The sequence below is a fragment of the Cinclus cinclus genome, chromosome 4 (genome assembly GCF_963662255.1).
Source record: "Cinclus cinclus chromosome 4, bCinCin1.1, whole genome shotgun sequence".
Lineage (NCBI taxonomy): Eukaryota > Metazoa > Chordata > Aves > Passeriformes > Cinclidae > Cinclus > Cinclus cinclus.
In genome coordinates, this window is record NC_085049.1 from 21,568,701 (window position 1) to 21,583,214 (window position 14,514).

At 42.4% G+C, this 14,514-nt stretch overlaps 1 protein-coding gene across 1 annotated transcript in view; it reads left to right on the top strand.

Annotated features, from left to right (window-relative positions):
- The window catches only part of ETV6 (ETS variant transcription factor 6), a 120,527-nt gene that overhangs the window by 98,397 nt on the left and 7,616 nt on the right, over positions 1-14,514 (top strand). The window contains exon 5 of the mRNA XM_062491785.1: positions 280-822. Within this exon, the coding sequence (XP_062347769.1) occupies positions 280-822 (543 nt within the window). The remainder of the gene's footprint in view (positions 1-279; positions 823-14,514) is intronic.

Sequence of the window (14,514 nt, forward strand, 5' to 3'; positions counted from 1 at the left end):
TTACTTTCTTCACAAGTGTTCTGTCAGCTTCTCAAAATGGCATTTCTCTTAGTGTGTTTCCCAATGAACTGTTGTTACATGGTGGTGGTGGAGGAGAGAGATTGTTTTCACTGTTTTCATTCTCTGTAGAAATAATAACTATCTGCATTTATGCAGTACTTTTCTGGGCATCTGTAGGTTACACAAATAAAAAACACTTGCAAGCTGTCAGCAATAGATCCTATACTGTGATCACAATATAGACAGTCTGTATTTTGGGGACTTCTTTTTTCTCCACAGATAGCTTTGTGCAGAGACCTTCGAGACCATCTGCAGAAGCAGTCCACCACAACCCCCCAACCATTGAACTGTTGCATCGCTCGCGGTCACCCATCACCAACAACCACCGTCCATCGCCAGACCCCGACCAGCGGCCACTGAAGTCCCCCATGGACAACGCCTTCCGTCGCCTGTCCCCAGCTGACAGGGTGCCAGGGACAAGGCACCAGCATGAGAACAACCAGCAGGAGCCCTATCCTCTCTCAGTGTCCCCAATAGAAAACAACCACTGCCCACCTCCTTTGGAGATGCTCCAGAAGCCCTCCAGCCCTCGCCAGGAGAACACCAGGGTCATCCAGCTGATGCCCAGCCCTATCATGCATCCTTTGATACTGAACCCCAGGCACTCCGATTTCAAACCACCGAGGTTGTCCGAGGATGGGCTGCACAGGGAGGTCAAGCCCATCAACCTGTCCCACCGAGAAGAGTTAGCTTATATGAACCACATCATGGTGTCTGTCTCCCCTCCCGAGGACCACGCAATGCCAATCGGCAGGATAGCAGGTAAGGGACATTCTCTAGGCTACACCAAAGTGGATGCTCTTCATTCATAACTAACCATGCTTTGTTTTAGGAGTTTCTTCTTTCCTTTTGCTACTCTGTGACATCAAGAGTTTACTGGCATTCTGCAAGTTTCACTACATCTGTGGCTTACACAGTGCAATGTTAATAAACAAGTTTCATGACAGGTAAGTAGAGGTGCAGAATGACTTGCCTGTAACCACAGAATGTGTAATTGGTATTGAAACATTTGCATCCTGACATTTGCTGCCTCTCCACCTACTAGCAATCCATTAATTTCCCAAGATACCTATCTCTGAAGCCTTGTTCTGCAAAGAGAGAGTTTTCCAAGAGTTCTAGTCACATCTAGTCCAATCCTATGAAAAGGAAGAAACGCTCTGTCAGTGGCCTTTGAAATAATGCAGTGTCAAGCCCATTAGGAAGCTGGCAGGACTAATGAAATACCATCTTGGAGTCCTACTTCATAGCCTTTCCTGGGCTTCTCACATCAGGATTGTCCCTTTTTACAGGAACAAAGTTGGCTTTGTCCCCCACAAACCACAGGCATTGTCTCACTTTTGTTATCGTAAATAACTGACATCACAAGAGCTGAATCAGAAGGCTGAGGTTACAGAAAATGTTTCTTGTACTCCAAAGGGAGTTGTAAATAGGGAGGGGGGAAGGGGAGTCCAACTACTTCAGAAATACATTGGCTCCCCAGTAACCAGTTTCTTTTGAGAGATGTAAATGCACACCACACCCAGAAAGATTCCATGCAGTTGTGTCAGCAGTGACCTAATGTGATCCCCAGCTCCTGTGGGGTATTACAGATGTCCACAGAGCTACAAACACCTTGTTCTTTTTTGTCCTTACATGCCTTAAATTTGTCACAGATGTTATGCTGACTCAGCTTTAATGAAGATTTTCTATTTTCTTAAGATTTGCTGCTTTAAATTCCAAAAGTACTTACCTTACCATCTAGTCAAGATCAAGCACAAGCAAGGACCATGATCCTTTCACTAACAGAAAGATGAGTTACAGAAATTAAGCCTTTGAAAGTTTTGCCTGGCTGACATTTGTCTCTCTCCTTTTGATTTTTATTACCCACCAAATTCCCAGCAAATTAATAAATATACTTCAAGTTATGGCAGAGAAAATGCCCTACTGGTTGCATCACTGGAGATTTCCTTCCCACAAAGTGTTGTTAGGAGATCAAGATCAGTTAATTTTAATTTTCTGTAGGAAAACATTCTTTAAGAATAAACCCTCGTCTGAAGTTAATGTAAGAAAAAATACAGAGAGTATGTGGTGGTGTAAATTTTTTACTTTAAACTCAGGAATTTTCTTACATAGCTGGGAACCTTTGGTTTCTGCACATTGTGCAGTGGGTCCAGTGATACCAGCCCCAGTAATTCTCATGATTTTCTATCCTTATGTTGTTTGCAGGGCAACAGAGCCCAAGCCCTTGGAACTCTGGGCCTAACACAGTTGCTTGGCAAGTATGTGTAGCCAAAAACATTATCCAAAGGCTATACCTGCAGACTTTGGTGCTTTCACTTGCAGGCCCATGGCTTTGCTGAGACCCACAAGCAAAGGTGGCATACCTAAAATAGCTGGTTAATTATTTCATGCCAGAAAAACCTGGAGTGTGTTCAGGTATTTGGTTCAGATGAGGGCAGTGTTTTATGGCCCAGGGTTGGGGAATTACAGAGCTCATGGTTAGATTGATTAGATTTCTGCTGATAAATTGGCCAGCATACTTGTATCAGTGCCCAAGTCCTTTAATTGTAAAATCTCATATGCCTTGTTTGCTGTACAGGCACAAGCAACTGCTCCTCTGGTTGGATTGTAATGGCCCCTGAACTGTAGACCCACCCTCTAAAGAGCTCACAGCTAATTTAAAGGTGATAAAAGCTGGGTTACTACCAAAAATTCAGAGAGTCTGTGCTTCATGCCTGAAGTCAACTTCACTGGAGCTGTTGAATTCAATGACAGCATACTTGGGTCCCTAGAAAGAAAGTACTTTTCTATCTGCTTCCCACCCATCTCACAGCTCTTGCCAATAAGTGACTTCACTTCTTTTGTACGTCATCATAAATGTATTTTTCATCTCAGTGTCCTTACCTTTACTGCCATAGTTTAGCATGGAGGTGCTTGACCAACCATGTTCACCATTTTAGTGTGAGGGAGGCCATGACAGGTGTGAGACATGGCTGTTAGACTGCAAATGTACATCAATACATAAATATATAAAGATACATTCTTTAAAGGGGCTTTTTAGAAATCACTGGCATTACTTTAATTTTCTTGATGAGGATGACTGGTTGGGCAATGAAAAGATTTAGCAATAATCCAGTGCCAGAGGTAAGTACTCAACTGTTTACACTAGTGAGAAGAACCTTGACTTCCCATGGCTTAACCACTTGCATGTGGTTAAGGGGAGATGGTGATGAGGAACTACTAGGGAAGCCTGGTAGGCTGCTGATTGAAACCTTAGGCTTTGCTCCAGAACATCTTCTGTTCCCAGCTCAGATGTTTTATATTATTGAAAGAATTTTCCTTGGACTTAAGACACCTCACAGCCTTATGAATTTGTTTACTTGTAGATTGAGTGTGTTTTTAAATGCAGCATGCAATTAGTTGGTGCTGAGAAAGAAAACAGTGTTTTTGCTTGCTGCTGTAAACAAATAACTCTCTTTTCAGGAGGTCGATCAATACAGCTCTGGACTTTCTGTCAGACAAAATAATAACCTCTCTGCACTGGGTGACTAATCTTTCCTACCTTTTTATGTAATACCATTTTTCAAAATATTAACTTTACTGGTAACGCACTTTCTCTTTTACAGCAAAGGATTTCAAGTTGAAGGTCTTATTATCTTTTCATCTATGGCCAATTAACACTTTTCTAGTAAAGCCAGAGGCATAAAGCATCTTTATACTACTCACTAAGGTTACATATATTATTCATCATTGGCTAGAGTTGATTTTGAAAATTATGGTTAGCTATCTTCTCAACACAATATGCGCAAGTCTTTTGTGTAACTTTGTCTGGAGAACTGGAGGTCATCGTGTTGAGATGACCAAGAAGCAGGTTTGCATCCCCTGTAAAGACACAAGGCAAGGGATACACTAAGTAATTCAGGCATCAGTAGTCATCTAATTAACAGCATGTGAAAATATTAAAAGTACCTCAAAAGGGGAGTTCAGCAGAGCAGTGTAATGGAGAGTTTTCCTTACTGGAACTGCTAATTCAAAGCAACAACACTTTTGGTAGTCAGATCCTAATTTGGACTCTAGCAAGCAGGCGTTCTGTATATGGCTTACTTTTAGCTCTGAATTTTTTTCAGTAGTTGATCTTGGTTCCCCACAAACCGTCTCCAAGAATATCTCTGGGGGGTGAAAATAGTACCTTCTTTTATTATCATTATTATTTTTATTTTTTTAAATGAAATTGCAGTTTAAATCAAGAGGGGCACCTCAAATTCGCCCTTCTGCAGACTGGAAATTCTACTCCCCATGAACTTCTGACTGCGAAGGTTTTGTTATCAAGCATTTTAGGGCTTTGATATCTTGTAAAGGGTACTTCCCCAGAGTGCAAGAGGCAGTCATGGGACTATCCAACTATAACAGGGTTGGTTTCATCCTAACCTTTATCACATAGAGGTTGTCTTAGAAACATCCAAAGTAAGCTAATGACATTGTGGTATTTAGCCCACTTTCGATTCAGTCACTTAAAACTCACTAATACAATTCTGGATATTTCTTGTGAGGGGAAATACATTGCTAATCAGGTCTCTGAGATTTCCAGCTCCTAGTATCTTTTTCTGTACCAAGTCTGGGACTGAAACTTGTTCATTAATCCACAGCATGCTGAAATCTAAAGGCAGGTGAGTTCTGTGCCTGGTGTTATCTATAGGCCTGCTGCTCTTATCAGCTGGGTTACCTTAGCAACTGCTCTGTATCTGACTTCCTGAGCTGCCCGACTTTTTTCTTCCCCTTCAGGAGTCTGAGGAAAAGCCAGGCAATGTTGAAACTGTTGGAAGGCACATTGTCTACCACTGTACTGGTTAGGCCCATAAAGCCATTGACTGCTGTTGGAATGAGGATAGACAAGATTCTTAGCCTGCCAAAGTCGTGACAGAGAGCTACCTCCAGACTTGCTCCTGGTTTACGTCAGCCTCTCAGTGTGCCACACATCCTGAGAGTACAGGGGCGTAGTATGAACCCCATGGATCTGTGGCGAGGCATGTGAAAGTGACATCTCAGTAAAAACAGTCTGATGGCCGAAACCAAAAATGCAGTCCCATGGTAAGAGCACATCAGCTATGAATGACTCACATTCTACTAAAATCTACAAAACAGCTCTTGGGATGGGCGTAGGCTCTGAGCATGGGGAGGTCTTCCAAAGGGGTTTGACTGCTTTGTGTGGGAACAGAGTTTGGAGGAATCATGGAGTCCCCTCCTTGTTTGAAAGAATTACTTGTGTAGGAGGGGAAAAGACAGGAGGGGACAGTGGAATACCCCTTTCACAAATGCAGTGCTTTAAAGAAGTGCAAATCAACTGGTACTTTTTTCTGTTTATACTTTGGAGTGGGGCTGGAAGCCTTTAAAATGAGGATAAGAAAAACGCAGCTGATTGAGCTGTCAGATTTGTAACAACAGACATTTAGAGCTCAAACATCAAAAGACACCAAACTTTGAACCACTGCACCTCAGCAGTGTCTCCTCACTACTTAACTACCAGGACCAGCACCCCAGTGCCCACGTCTGCTCCAGATATGTCCATGGAACATTTACAACTGTGTCATGTTGTAGGATGATCTTTTGAGTTTTTTGAAGTCATACACCAGAGCAAAATCCTTTGTGCAAATGCATCACATTAGTTTATAATGTGTTACAACACATTAGTTTGTTTTTCTTTCTGTACAGAATAGTTGTACAGGTACAGTTACTATGCAATGGCATGTGCTGGATGGTAGGGAGGGAGGGTGGGAAAGGAGGCAAAGAACAATTATGCCTCTGTAGTGAAGACGGTAAACACCAGCACTGAAGCACAACTTAGAAGTTACAGGTTTTGTAACTGATACCATTAGCCCTCACAGAAGGGCTGGAAAAAAAAAAAAAGTTAATACTGGGTACTATTGTAAGGTATTTAAAGAATAATGCAGACATCAAGCATAGTCAACCACAAAAGTAAATCCCATTTAACTAATTTGCTATCTTGGTACATTAAGATCACCCATCTAGTGGATTGAGGGAAGCTGGTGGATATAGTTGTTCTGAATTTTAGGGAGGTTTTTCGTACTACCCTTCACAGCAGGATCGAGTTGCATGGCTGTGGGATGAGCAGGTTCCCAGTGCACTGGGTAAAGAACTGTCTTAAAGGCAAGGCTCAGAGGGCTGTAGTGCATGGAGTCACATCTGGCTGGCAGTGTTCACAGGGCTGTTCCACAGGGCTCAGTTCTAGGGACAGTCCTGATCAATTTATTTATCAGCAATCTGGATGCAGAAATTGAATGCACCTTTAGCAGTTTTACTAATGGTACCAAACTGGTGATTTGCTGTTGACTCTCTTGAGGGACAAGATGCCTTAGAGAGGGGTCTGTATAGATTGGAGCATTGGGCTCTGATCAGTGGGATGAAATCTGACAAGTCCAACTGATAGATTCTGCATCTTGGGTGGGGCAGTGCTGGGCACAAAAATAAATGGGGAGAGAAATGTCTGGGGAGCATCCCTGCAGAGGTGGGGTCTAGGGATGCTAGTCAACACCAGGCTTAGCAGAAGTCAGAAGTGTGCCCTGACAACCAGGAGGGCAAACCACATCTGGGGTGTATCAAACATACATCTTAAGGACAGATATAGTATTGCTAATACCATAGGAGTCTACCTGTGTACCCACCTAGGACTGCCAAGGCTGTCTTCTCCACTGTCATGAGTTAGGAACCCAGCAGGATTTGACAGCATAGAAGTGGCTGGTGGGGATTTGGTGGCACGCAGACTTTGGGGGGCGGCTTTGACAAGATGGTCACAGCAGCTGAGCAATTTCAAGTTACAGACCGGCAACCTAGAGAAAGCCAAAACAGTGGTTCACTTTGGCAGTTCTAAGTTGTAAGTGGTAAGGGTTCAGTATCTGTTTTCCAGGGAGCTGATCTTCCTGTAGGGCAGCAGCTCATGCTGACAGATAAGAGCCTTGCAAGAACATGAAAATCCTGGTGTAATGCTGGCCTGTCACTCCCATTTGGATATGACAGTGTCACTGGCCTTGTTTCATCACTTGCTCTTGCAATCATGTACACTTCTACATTTCCACTCTACATGCCATGTCTCTTGGAGCCCCTCTGGAAAACCAGACTTCTGGAGAGACTGAAGTGTGGATGAGGGTCAAGCTCATAGAGCTCATATTCATAGGAGTTTTCATTATAACCTTGAGAGTCTTCTTATGTGGCATTAACAATTAATTTCAGCATTAAAGTGAGCCTTCCCTGCCAATTTAGCTAATGACACTCAAGCTCAAACAATGGCTGAATAGCAATAGCTTGGCTAGGTGATTGTAGATTTTCTGTGAAGTGTCTTGCTTCACAGCTGTCTCCATTCTCACTGCACAGTTACAGGAGCAGAAATTGCAGTCAGGGCTTATTCAGGTGTATTCAGAAGCCAGGACTGACCAAGCCACAGGAAAGCTTAGTCATTTAGATTTAATTTTTCTCATTACTGTAACTGCAGCACCCATTTACATCCCATGACTAGACAGATAAGTGGGTTCAGAGTACCTTAAGCATCCACTGGGGTCAGCAGGATGTTACACTCTCTTTTAAGAAACTTGCCTTTTAATGAAAACAGGTCCTTTATTTTCCCTGTATACTGCGCACTTCCTTCAGGCTAGAGTTGTTTCGGTAATTCAGATTTTCTTCTGCAAAGGAAACTTGGATCACTTTGAATCCTCTTAGTTAAGCCAGGAGAGCACACTGTTTGTTTACGGTGTTGACACTACACTTCACTGTCTCCAGAGACAGGCCTATTTAAGTCTGGCTTTAATACCAATCACTTAAAAGTGGCACACATCAGTTTATGTTAATTCAAATGCAAACCATTAAACTGGTAAGGCTGTTTTCCATCTCCGGGAAGGGAAGGGAAGGGAAGGGAAGGGAAGGGAAGGGAAGGGAAGGGAAGGGAAGGGAAGGGAAGGGAAGGGAAGGGAAGGGAAGGGAAGGGAAGGGAAGGGAAGGGAAGGGAAGGGAAGGGAAGGGAAGGGAAGGGAAGGGAAGGGAAGGGAAGGGAAAGTTTGACCCTGTCTCAATGTGGAGTTTTATCCCCAAGAAGGGGAGGTCACATCTCAGTTTTTGACAAGAGACCCATCAGAAGTCACCAGTTTATGGCTTATGAAGTCCCTTCAGGGAACATGCTGTGTTCTCCAGCCATGTAACATCTCCCACAGTGCTTTGGGCTTTTTGGGAGAACACAGAAGTGAGGTTCATAGGGAGCAGTCTATTACAGACAATGATTTTCTGCTCTTGGAAAAAAACAGAAGTCTAAACCTAAGACTGAACTATCTGAAGATAGTGGGGATTCTCACATTTTGGGGTTAAAAATTACTACCCTTGCTGGGAATTCCTTTGCTGCATTAGTCATTCCTGCTTTTGCCAGCTTCTCTAAAGTACAATTCTTAAGGTAAAACATCCTTCTTAATTGTTAAATTCTCATCATTAATGTGTTTGGCCAGTTTTCTGATGTCAAAGAGGCTGTGAGATGTTTTTTAAGAAGTGCATGTGAACTGGCAGAGGTTGAATTTCTTTTCCAGTCATTGCCTTTCATGAGCAGTAAAGCTGAGGAAAAGCCACAGGAGAATCAGAGACAGGTTTCTGTAGCAGGAGTCTTTTCTACCATTGTGGTGGAGCAGAAAAAGAACAGCACTTGAAGATGATACTGAAAATGCCCATCTATTTGGTGGGGATGGTGGGATGTAGCAGAAGAGGAGGACAGGAAGAAAAAAAGACTGTTTTTAATACAACAGTCTTTACCTTTCAAAGTCTTAATCTATCAAATGGTCTGTGACCCATTTATTACATATTCGTGTGATTTCAGTGTGCTCTTTTCTACAACCACAGTTGGATTCTCCTTCCCTGTACAATTTTTTTATTGCCAAAGACGGAGCTTGGGCTCATCTTGCTGTGTTACTTTTACAGCCTCGCAGCACAACTGTTAGCAGCATGACAGTCTCAGGTTTCTGCTCTCCTTCTGCCTGATCTCCCACTCAACGTTTGGGTACAAGACAGAAGCAACATACAACTGTTGTATTGTGTGATCTGGCAACCTCTTTACTCAGCCCCAGCTTGAATTTACTGAGCTGAACAAACAGTTGTCTGTCAAGAGGTTTCTCCACAAAAAACATTGGCTTTACTGTTCCAGCTTACCATCCTGCTTCCAGCAGCAACATTCACAGAAAGAAAACTATTTTCCCTCAGTGACCTGGACATGGATTAACACACAGTGATGAGCAAGGTGCTTCATCTCAGGACCGATCAGTGCTCTCCCAGGCTTAAAGCTATTTGAATCCTTAACCATGAGACTTGGTTACTTTTTTATTTTGGTTTTGTCTGCTAAAATGAGTATGTCATGGATAGGTCTTAAGGCTGGATTGTATCTCAACACAGCATAATGCTCCTTCAGCATGTCTGTTGAGGAAGCTCCCCAGTCAGACCATTCCCAGGAATCTGACAGTGGCATTCCTAAGGTCAGAGACCTTCTGGAACCAAAGGCCCTTCCCCAGCTCCAGTGACTGTGAATTGCATCAGTTCATCATTTGGGCACTGTGAGCATCACCATGTTGTCTTCACACACACTTCAGGTGTACTTAAAGAAACCGGAGTGCCAGAGAACTTCCAGGGCTCTGTTCATTAGTTTCAGTTGTAAACAGCCATTGTTTGCTTCTCTCTGAACAAATGCAGCTGAAGCACAAATCACCTTGTAAAATAAAGGGGGCCAAGCTTGGGAGAACTTGTCAGCTGGTAGAAATCACAGAACCATTTAAGTCAAATGATATCATGCTGGAGAGATTCTAGGCTAACCTACACAGCAAGGGGTAAGGCCTCAGCTGATGTCAGAGGGAGTCTGACAATGTTCCTTTTGGCATCTCTTCCTGTGTAGAGCTATGTTGGGTTCCAAGGCAGTCATCAGCCAGATCAAACACGTTTTATATAATGCTCTTCAGTGGAAGATGTGGGTGGGTCTCACAAAACATTTCTGTGGTTATGGGAGGGTTTTGGTAGTTGCTACATGAAGAGGACCAGCTCTGCACCATGGGCCTCATCTCACCCCTCAGTAGAGGGCTAAGATACAGCATATGCTTCAAGTAATATTTAGGTGCAGGGGAATGTTATATCCTGAACAAAAGAGGTCTTTAGCATGCATGTGCCTGTATTGTTAACAGTATTATTTAGTCCTAGGGAGTACAAATGTGAGACCTCTCACTACTGCAACATGAAGATGACCTTGGCCAAATGACACTGGAGAAGTAATTTGTAATGGCTGGACGAATATCAAAGTACTAGGAACCTAAGATCCATAATGTTAAATTTACAGATCATTCTGAGATGGTATTTCAATTCTAAGGGATATTTATTACTATCATATAGCTATTAGTACGTATTTATATGCCTGTATTCTTTAGGTGTGTATTCAGACTGTCCCTAATAAATTAATAATAACATGCTTTTTATTAGCAGAATTGAGAAACTGCTGCCTCTTGCACATGTAGGGCAGTGCTTATGGCAGACAATTTGAGAACCAGCTAAGTACTCTACACCTTATCACTACCTTGTGCATAACTATAAAAGTCCCTCTAGAAGCATTAGCTGCAGGAGGAAAGTTGTAGCCATACTTCTCCACTTGAAGCTGCAGTTTGCCCTAATTCCCAGCTAATTACATAGTTCAGACTTGCTTAGTATTACAGCTGAGAAAATGGTAGGGCATGGAAGTGCCAGTGTTTAGGAGCCCTTTCCACGTTGCTGGAACATTCACCACTTTCCCACTCCAGCTACATCACCTTAAAGCCTCTCAGTCCCAGCTCTCAGACTGTACAAAGTTCAACCATCTGAGTTCACTTTAAAGAAGAAGTTTGAGTGCCAGTGGGAAATGATGTTTCCCTGTGCTAGGGAGGCATGGTTGCTTTCTAAGTAAGCTTATTTTAGCCAAAAGGCAGGAAATTGCAGCATGCCCGAAGAGTTTAGGTACCAGCCCTGATTCAACTCCCCGATTGAATCTCCCACACTTTCAAACTTGCTTGGCCTCAGCAACATTCCATGTGCTTTCTTGCTATACTCACTAGTCAACGCACACCCTGTGGAAAGTCCCCTCATGCAGCAGCTCCCTTGGAGGCCTTCTGATAGCCAAGGAAGAGACTGAGTCTTCATGGAGTCATTTCTTTGTCCACACCATGCAGACTTTCCTCATACAAGTGATTGACGTGTACAAAACAACCATCCACGTAAAAGGCCTTCACTCCATTTCCTCTGTCCTTTCTAAAAATATACATCACACTTTTGACCTTCCTGGAGAATGCAATTTTCTGTATCATAGAATCATAGAGCATCCTGAGTTGGAAGACACCCACAAGGATCCAACTGCTGGCCCAGCAGGGCAGCCCCAAGAATCCCACCTTGTACCTGAGCATGTTGTCTGTCATCTCCAGCAGCCTTCTGTGGAGGTGCCTCTTCTCCTAGCATAGAAGCTCCTTTTAAAAGCATTTTCTAGCATTACCTCTTGGGTTTTGACCAATTTCACAGCCTTGCAAATAGGCTCTACTGTAATCCAAGTTCATTACAGTCTCTAAGAATTACCAGGTAGCCTCAGCTCATTGTCTCTAATGTCCTATTAAAGATGGTCTCTATTGGTAGATTATTTAATTGCTGATCCTCTGTCAGTCCCTCCAGGACCTTGTATTTTTTTACTGTGCAATCTGTGGAGAAAGATACGTAGGGCAACCATTTGTGGTTAAAAACAAGCAAAAAACCCTTGAGTGCTCATTCTCAAATTCCTAAAGGTATCCCAAGTGAAACTAGAAGGAAGACAAGCTGCTTTAGATCCTGTGCAATCTGAGCTCATACATAACTAAAGTGTGCTGCAAAGCATCAGCTGCTTCAAGATATCCAACTGTGTGCTCGGAGCTCTCAGCTCTGGGGAGAAGAAATACAGTGACCCTGAATCTTTTCTACTGGCATTTAATGCTTTTTATGTCCTATTTGCAGTTGCTTGAGACACAGTTACCACAGTTGCCATGATGCTCAGTAAATTACTGCAACTGAGTCGTATATCTAAATTTTCCGATAGACAGCCATATGGTTTTAAATCAAAATTTTAAGTGGTAGGAACCAAGCAGAGTTTTTGAGGATTTTCAGTTTTATTGTTGAAGCAAACAGCAGTCTCAGATACTTGGGTGGTTGGGGTTTTTTGCAAATTCCACCAGCCTACTAAATACCTCTGCAAGTCTGAGCAGCTCAGTCAGTTGAGAATATGGGATGGGGCCCTTGATCACGTAAGGGTTTTTCTTGTGAAGATCTCAAGATGCAGGTCTAAGTTCTTCTCATTGGAGGTGTGTTTATGTTCAAGCTTAGCCTGAATCCATCCTAAAAACTAAGTGAACAATAAAAATCTAAATCTGCATTTGAATCCTACCTCTTCTCAGCATCTGAAGCTCTCTTTTGTTTCTACCTAGACATCTCAGGTTGATTTTTTTTGTGTGCTTCTTTGGTTTTTGTGCAGAAGGGGGGCCCAGGGTGTATGTCTGAATGTGAGAGAGAGAGATTAAAAATAACATTGCCTATTGCAAATAATCAGGTGAAAATAAAAAGGACTGTAAATCATATCTCTGCAGAACTGTAAATATGACCTATAAGGTGCTGTAATTAGAGGTTGTCTGCCCTGGTTTGAACATTCAGGAATATGACAGAGTCTGACATTGACTGGCCTTTGCAGGACCACCATCCCACCAGCTGACCCCAAGGATTCTTGTACTAAAAAAGATATTTTCTATCAATTTCTTGCATTGAAAGAGTTCTGGAATTAATTGCATATGTGTCAAAGAATCATTTAAGCATGGCCTTAATACCCTTTTGTCTGAAAACCTCTCACAGTATTAAAGGCACAAACCAGAAGAGAAATATAATTTCCCTTGTCTTGAATCACAAATGAAGTCCAGAAAAGAAGCTTTTTTATTTTGTGTCTTTTTGTGTGTGTGTGTGTGTGTGTGTGTGTGTGTGTGTGTGTGTGCAAAAACATTGACAGAAAGGCAATGTAATAATTATGTTTTGTGAATTTGTCAGAGGAAGGATGACAGAAATTCAAGTGGTAGCTTTCAAATTTAGTTTTCAGACCTCTCACTCAGTTTCCCTCCAGGGAAACGTGCGCCCAGGTTTCATTATTTACACCAAAACCTAGAAAAGTCTCAAATGGGGATGGACATTTTTCTGTGGAAAATGTTTTTTCTGTGAAAAATGTTCATGAAAAGAAGTTTTTTCCAACCAAAACATCTTGTCTTTTGCCTTTCACATTCATCTTGTTGTAGATGTCATGGATGAGGTGACCATCAGGATAGTTTTCAGCTATAATGGGAACCCGCAATTTTTGCCAGATGTCATCTCTTCAAAACCAACTTCTTTATTCTCTGTAGGACTGGCAAGGAGAGACTTAAGCAAGGGCACTGGCAAACTAAGCTTTGGTTTTAGAGATAGTACTGGTGTCAGAGTACTCTTTGCAGTTTGAAAGTGGGAAAATAACTCTAAAATCTCTATCAATTTCAGGTGTGCTCACTAAATGTGTTATTCATATCCTTTCTCAAAAAGTATTTTATATTCCTATGTCATCATCCCCATTGTAACATGTGCCAGCCCCAGACAGACAGACAGGAATAGAAAGACAGACTGACAAGAATCCATTTTAGCATTTAGAAGCTGGATGTCTTTGGTTGCCAGCCCTTGAACAACTCTAACAAGCCATTTCTCTTTGCTTTAAAGGAAAATGCAACCCCACAGCCACCTTAGAAATCTGGATAGCTGAGCTGTGAAAACCCTGCTGTTTCTGACAGCAGTAGTACCCCCAGCTCTATACAGTTCACATTCCATATTCCATATTCTCAGTTATTCTGTGCTGCACACACACGTTGCAAACAGGAAGTAGGAGCAGCTCAGTTCTTGGCTTCCTCAGTCTCAGGAGACTGCCATGAAACTGAAAAACACTAAACTAAAACTTAAGTGTCTGTTAGACCTTTAATTAGTGACCTAAGGAGTGTTTGCCAAGAGGAAATTTGAATTCAGTTATCCAAATAGAAAGTATTTAACCTCTCAATAGCACTCGAGTAATTATAATACTTAGGTGTTGTTTCTTTTCAGGAACTTTAAAAAGTAAAACAAAAAATCAAATTGAAAATGGGAGAACCTGTCAGTTTTATGTCACGTGGAGTCTACAAAGGAAAGCTGTAATATTGCCTATGCTTTAGACTCACATGTTAGCACAGGAAGGGGCAGCTTCAAGCAGGGAGAGCGGTTGCAGGATTTGTGATTTGTCCACTAAAACAGCCAGCAACAGCATCAAGGCAAACAATGTGAGCTTTATGTGCTTCAGTACAACCACAAACACACAACTAAGACCAGCAGGTCACATCACACAGCTTTTGATGAGGTGGAGATTCTCTGTCAGTGTCA